This window comes from Chinchilla lanigera, unplaced genomic scaffold (assembly GCF_000276665.1).
Source record: "Chinchilla lanigera isolate Chin_1 unplaced genomic scaffold, ChiLan1.0 scaffold00056, whole genome shotgun sequence".
NCBI classification, from domain to species: Eukaryota; Metazoa; Chordata; class Mammalia; order Rodentia; family Chinchillidae; genus Chinchilla; species Chinchilla lanigera.
In genome coordinates this window covers 11963713-11971004 of record NW_004955457.1, presented here as the reverse complement: position 1 = coordinate 11971004, position 7292 = coordinate 11963713, and the positions used below count along the sequence as shown (strand labels likewise).

Here is a 7292-nt window from a genome sequence, read left to right as displayed (position 1 = left end):
ATTCCAGGAATGAACTGCCTCTGGGCTTTTCTACATACCAGAGAACTAAAATACTAACTGGTTCAATCCCACTGTTAATTCAGTTGTCAACTGCAATCAGACATAGATGTTTCCTAGGCTTCTGTGGTAGGCGCATCATTTGAGATATAGTACAATGTATTATAGTCCTACGACAAAACCAGAGTTATTTCCCATATAAAGATGTAAGAGCTCTGCTTGAGGAATATGGATCCATTAAAGATGGAAGTCACATTTTAAAAGATATTTACTTTAAATATTTTGTTTACAACATATGCATAAATACAAATGCTAAAGTTAAGATATTTGTGGGCTGTTTAATACTGACAGGCTTTATCTGAAGAATTTATTCTTAGATACATATGAGGATAGGTTAGTGAGAGAGGAGATTCCTAGTTATCATGAAATTTCTAAACATTTTTCTAAAAGATCTGACCTATCTTTAATATGAAGTATTTCATTTAAATAGCTAAATAAAATTTTTTTTTTTTGGTGGTTCTGAAGGTTGAACTCAGGGGCTCAAACATGCTTTTTGAAAATTTTGAGACAGGTTCTCAGTAAGTGTTCAAGCTACCCTTGAACTCCTGCCTCAGCCACCTGAGTAGCTGGGATTATAGGTGTGCACCACCTTGCCCCGCTTTCAATGACTTCTTACTAAACTGGCAACATTTTTTAATGTTCTGAATGCCTACAAAGTCTTATCATTAAGTATTTAGTTTACCAAAAGGAATTTTGACTTCTAATTTTTTTCCTCTAACAGTTCTTATTAGTCTTTTCTAGATGCTTTAAAAAAAAAAAACAGCTAATGGAAACCCAAATTTTTCCAACAGAAAAATCTGGAAAACTGACTACTGTATTTCTAATACATTCTTTTATAGCATTTCAAAAGCAAATCTTAATTCAAACTAATACCATTAAAGAGAAATTGTAAAACAGTTTAATTTCAAGAATTTGTATAGGATAGAGAATGCAGATCACATACCATGTTTTATAAACACAAAAAGACAAAAATAGGGATGGTAGCCATTATAAAGGGTGAAAATATGTAAGCTTTAAAAGGCTACTTTCTGCATTGGTATAAATAATCTGAGGCTTCTGTACCAATTTTATTTATGGAGTCTCCATAATTAAATTACCATTCATTTTTAAGCCCCCACATGGGAAGTGGTAGGTGAATATCTGTAGGAGTACAATTTATTGTCTGCTCCTCCACTCAGAAGTAGCTGTGAAAAACAGAAAAATACAGAAAAACATAAGTATAATTATTTCATATAATAGCCAAACCTAATTCAATACTGATGATTACAAAAGGAATTATAGAAGCCGGGCATGGTGGCGCACACCTGTAATCCCAGCACTTGGGAGGCTGAGGCAGGAGGATTGTTCCGAGTTCGAGACCAGCCTGGGCTACAAAGTGAGCTCAAGGCTGGCCTGAACTGCATAGCGAGACCCTGTCCCAAAAAGACAAAAAAAAAAAAACAAAAAACCCACAAAAGGAATTATAGGTGAGCAGGTAACTAGCACCGAAAGTTAATATTAAAGGAACAAGGCCAGATGGTGCATGCCTGTAATTTCAGCATTCAGGAGGCTGAGGCAGGATGATTGTTGCAAGTTTGAGACCAGCCTAGGCTACAAAGTGAGCTCAAGGGCAGCCTGAACTGCATAGCAAGACCCTGTTTCAAAAAAAAAAAAAAAAAAAAAAAAAAAAATTCCACTAACTTTTACTTCATCAGGTAGAATGTCCCTGTCCCAAAAAGCTGCAGTCTGAGCTAAGGATGTAGTTTAGTGGTAGAGCACATGCTTAGCACTTGAGGTCCCTGGATTCAATCACCAGCACTAAAACAAAATAAGCAAAACCCACAAATGAAAATGCTCCAAAATCCAAACCCTTCTGAGGGCCAAATGATGCCATAAGTGGAAAATGATACATAAGACCTCATGAGATGGGTTACTGTTACAATGTAGGCACACTAAAAATATTGTATAAAATTTCCTTCAGATTATGCATACAGGGTGTATATGAAAAGAAAAGATTCAGTATGCATGTGTACCAATTCCCCAAGATGGATATAATTTGTATTGCAAATATATACTAATAAAAACATTTTAAAAAAGTAATTTCATGTCTAAACTTACGTCTCATCTCCAAGATATTTCATGTATGTGCAAACATTCAAAAATCTGAGAAAAATCCAAAATGCTTCTGCTCCCAAGCATTTCAGATAAGGGACACTCAATTTGTATTATGATACAGTACACTAAAATATAAGTAAAAGTGACCATTCAAATTTGGTTGAGGCACAGCATGCTATTGTGCTTTCTATGAAGCATTTGCTAAGATATGTAATAAAATAGTTGGAAAGTGATACAGTTTTACCCAAGAAAATCAAGTTTTTAAAGGACAGTGTGTTATCTGTAGACAATGTATACTGCAAATTATTCAAGTGAGTTCTTAGGCAATAAGAGTTTATATATATACATTTTTAAAAGTTAAATTGTAATTTTTTTTGAGACAGTTTTGCTGTGTAGTTCAGGCTGCTGTGGCCTTGAGCTAACGGTGCAATCCTCCTGCCTCCGCCTCCTGAATGCTGGGACTACAAGTGTATATGACCTTGCCCAGGTCTAAATTGTAATTCCTAAAACTGATTTTTGTTTGTTTGTTTGTTTTCTGACAGGGTATTGATATTTAATTTAGGCTGGCCTCAAAATTATGTAGCCCATGCTGGCTCAAACTCAAGATCCTTCTGCCTAGGTTCCTAAGTGCTAAGATTACAGAAATGTACCACAACACCCCAATTTAAACACCTTTTTTTGTTTTTCCACTACTGGGGATTAAAACCCAAGGCTCTTGCACTGAGCTAAATCCCCAGCTTTTCCTGTTTGAGAAAGGTTTTTACTAAGATGCCCGGGCTGGGCTCAAACTTGTGATCTTCCTGCCTCAGTCTCCCACAGAGTGCTGGGATTACAGGTATATGCCAGTATGCCCAGCTTAAACACATTTTATAATCCATATTTATTGTAAAAGATGTTCTAACTGGGAATTACTTTGATCTGATTAATCTGAGGTAGTTTATGGACTTAAAATGGTTAAAACATTCTCAAGAAAAGACTGCTTAGTACTCCTACTATTAGAGAATAGATTTGTTTCTTCTATGTAAAAGGGGAAGCTTTACTGTAGAATTATAAAAATTAGATTTTCTTGAAACTAATGCCTTTGCCAGGAGTGGTGGATCACATTTGTAATCCCAGCACATGGGAGGCTGAGGCAGGAGGATTGCTGCAAGTTCGAGGCCAGCCTGGGCTATACAATGAGCTCAAGGCAGCCTGAACTGCATAGTGAGACCCTGTCTCAAAAAAGACCAAAAAAAAAAAGAAACTAATGCCTTTATAAACACAAACACTAGATTTATTCTAATAATACATTTGACTTTTCACCAAATAACTAAGAGATTCTTACCCCCGTGTCTGTCCAGTCTACACTTAGAACTTTGTCTTCATGAGCAGCCAGATCGTAGAGAGGAGCTTTACAACTAAAAGATTAAAATATCAACGTATTACATGCATTCACAGTATTAAAATATGAATAATCACTTATACTCTTCTGAAAACCGTACAGGTTATCATCCTTGCCCCAACCACCATTTCATTTGAACATTCTGATGACTGCCCACTTCATTTGTTTCTTCCTATGTCATTCATAGATTGCAAACATTATAACAAATATATACAGGAAAAATAATGACTCATAATTAGGCCCATTTTCATACTTCCCTCCCTTCTTTTACGCATAAAGCCATATATATGACAACTCCTGAAGTTATATTCTCAGTCCAAACTTGATATGTACATCCAACTGCTTTACAGCTAAATGCAGGCAGGGTATGGCAATGCATTCCTGTAACCCTAGTTCTTGGGAGGCTGAGTCAGGAGGATTGCCACAAGTTCAAGGTCACTCTGGGCTACATGGTGAATGCAAGGCCAGCCTGAACTACATAGTGAAACCCTGTCTCAAGAAAAAAAAAACAAAACCGAACAAACAAAAACCAGCTAGATGGGCAATAGAAATTTAAATTACAGATCAAATCAAAGCTCTTGATTTAATTTTACAAACCTGTTAACCTACTCTTTTCCATCACAGTAAGTTGCATTATCAATTACCCAAATGCTCAGCCATAAAATGTGGACATAACCCTTCATTCTTGTCTCCATACTTAATCCCTAAGCATAAAACCTGCTACTCATCTCTAATGCCACCATATCTGTGTCTGGAATTCCAACAGCCTTTCTGCTTCTGCTCTTGTTCCCTGTTCAAAACCCTGGAAAGCCTTTCCATCATGCTTAGAATAAAACCCAAACTCATGAACACAATCATCAGGCATTGACCACTACCTGCCTCATGTCCTGGCATGTTCTCCCTTGCTTACTCATAACAATAGTGGTCATCTTGCTATTTTGGCAATATGCCAAATTATTCCCACTTTATCTATTGTTCCCTCTGTCATAGTATGTGTGTGGCTTGCACCTTTACATTACATAATTCACTCCTAAAATATTTTCAAAGATAGAGCTTCCCTCCGCCCCGCCCCCCCCAAAAAGGGAGCTGGGGATTTAGCTCAGCAGCACAGCGCCTGCCTGGCAAGCACAAGGTCGTGAGTTCAATTCCTGGTACTGGAAAAAAAACAAAACAAAACAAAAGATAGGCCTTCCCAAGTGTCTTAAAGTGTCCCTTTAAGCCGGGTGTGGTGGCACATGCCTGTAATCCCAGCACTCAGGAGGCTGAGGCAGGAGGATAGTTGTGAGTTCAAGACCAGCCTGGGCTACAAAGTGAACTGAAGGCCAGCCTGGACTGCACAGCAAAACCCCATCTCAAAAAGACAAAAAAAAAAAAAGAAGCGTCCATTTATGTTGTGTTACTTCCTTCATAATACTTAATACTATTATCAGGAATTATATATTGCTACATAAAATGTCAATTAAAATGTATACACCTTCTAAATATTAATATTATGTATCATAAGGTAGTGTAAGGCTGTTAGAAGTCATATTTATGGTCGTCAACAGCAATACACAAACAAGTGTGTTAATAATCTTTTTGTAATGGAATATAATTGAGTACACATTTTATTTGGACATTCTATATATACATATCACAGCACTAGCTTGTAAGAAAAGCTCCTTGAAGATCTTTAAAAATATTTTAAAAATTTAATCTCCTATTAATGTATAATTTATATGAAGGTCAGGGTAATTTTTCTAAAGTCTTTTTTTTCCTGTCTTACAAGAAAGTCAGAAAGATGGGTTTTATAAAGTGTAGGCTTTTAGGAAATTTATTTTATTTTATTTATTTATTTTTTGTCTTTTTGAGATAAGGTCTCATTATGCAGTTCAGGCTGGCCTTGAGCTCACTTTGTAGCCCAGGGTGGTCTCGAACTCACAATGGTCCTCCTGCCTCAGCTTCCAGAGTGCTGAGATTATAGGTGTTTGCTCCCATGCCTGGCTAAGTATAGGCTTTTAAATTTTGTTTTTTCAGTAAAAGATAATGTAACATGGAATTAGGTTTTTTTGGGGATGCTACAAACAGTAGTATCCTTTGATCCTGCCACTTTATTAAACTGCCATACTTATCAAGTATAATCAAATGTTTTTTACCCATATGAGTTTGAATAATCACTTCAGTATTCTTGATACACAACACTGGTTGATGTCTTCGTTTTGTAGAGTATAATTAGAATTTACCTTCTTTTTTTTTTTTTAAGAATTTACCTTCTTGTATCCCACAGCTTCACAATGTTATCCAAAGAGCCTGAAATCAGCTGTTGTTCATGTGTTGGAGACCATTTTACTGACGTAACCCAGCCTGTATGTGAGGTTAGAGACAGCGACACCAAAGAACCATCTGAACAAAGCAAAAGAGATAAGTTCTAAATTTTAGAAAAGTAAGCAGAACAAACCTAAAAAGTATTGTAGAAAAAAATTTTACATCCCTCAGTGGATTATACAACTCACCTTTAGTTCGAGGATCCCATAGTCTGATATGCCTATCTGTGCTGCCAGACGCTAAACGTTTACAGAGTGGAGAATACGAAATACAATTAAACACTTTATTACCTGTCTGAAAAAGAAAAAGAAATAACATTTAACCACAAAGGGATCACAAAAGCCATTTTTACAAGTTTATCACTTAAAAGACCAACGTTAAGAGGACAACTGAAATTAAGTCTTACCAAAGTTGACTTAAGACTACCAGACTCAACATCCCACACTCTAATTGTGTGGTCCCAAGATGCACTGCAGATTTCTTCAGCATCTGACCACAGTACTGAGGAAATTGCTTCTGTGTGGCCAGAGAGGGTCACCATGGGAGTCTAGAAGTAAAAGAAAGCATTTTCATTTCAAAGTAATTTTAACAATAATAGTAGTTATTAACTTCCGAAGTCCATATGTCAGATATTTTGCCAAGTGTTTGTTTTGATATCTTGCCTTCTTTCTCCTTTTCAACAATCCTCCAAGAAAAAAAGAGCTGGGGGTAACTAGCTCAGTGGTAAACTATCTCCAAATACTATGCTCAGTACTGAGAGAAAAAAAAGACAAAACATCAACAGGCATTTTACAACTGAGTATCAGAGGTCCAGGCCTAAGTTAAATTCATCACTGAAAATAGATGAAATGATACTTTTTAAGAAGCAAGTTAATGTGTTGCCAGATGCAGTAAGGCAGGCTATAGTTAGGGAACAGAATCAATTGACCTCAGAAGTTCAACCCCAGCCTGGCAAATCAGCAACTTAGTGAGACTTCATGTAATACTCTCACATGTTGTAAAATGAAGTAAAAACTGATATAATCCACTTTGGAGAATTTTTATTATTATCTAACATTCAGAAAGCAAGCTAGGCACAGTGGCACATGCCTGAAGTCCTAGCTATTCTGGACACTAAGGCAGGAGGGTTGCAAGTTTGAGGCCAGCCTGGGTAACTTAGTGGAACCATGTCTCAAAATTAAAATTGAAAACAGGACTAGAGATGTAGCTCAGGGGTAGTCTACTTGTTTAGCATGGGTTCAATCTCCAGCACAACTTTAAAAAAAAAAAATGTGTATGCTGTGTGACCCAGCAAGTTTACTTCTGTATTTCTGCATATGCAGAATGATTGCAAATATAATCCAAAAGACAAGAAAGAACTCTCGGGGCTGGGGATTTAGCTCAGCGGCAAAAGCGCCTGCCTGGCAAGCGCAAGGTCGTGAGTTCGGTTCCCGGTACCGGAGAAAAACCAAAAAAA

The 7292-nt window shown here is 36.8% G+C and overlaps 1 protein-coding gene across 2 annotated transcripts in view; it reads right to left on the bottom strand.

The window, feature by feature from the left end:
* Nucleotides 1-938: 938 nt before the first annotated feature.
* The window catches only part of Wdr12 (WD repeat domain 12), a 22251-nt gene continuing 15897 nt past the window's right edge, over nucleotides 939-7292 (bottom strand). For both annotated transcript variants that reach the window (XM_005397047.2, XM_005397046.2), the window contains exons 10-14: nucleotides 6243-6383; nucleotides 6025-6130; nucleotides 5782-5914; nucleotides 3476-3548; nucleotides 939-1241 (exon numbers count right to left, since the gene is read on the bottom strand). In XM_005397047.2, the coding sequence (XP_005397104.1) occupies nucleotides 1164-1241; nucleotides 3476-3548; nucleotides 5782-5914; nucleotides 6025-6130; nucleotides 6243-6383 (531 nt within the window). In that variant the 3' untranslated portion in view covers nucleotides 939-1163. The remainder of the gene's footprint in view (nucleotides 1242-3475; nucleotides 3549-5781; nucleotides 5915-6024; nucleotides 6131-6242; nucleotides 6384-7292) is intronic.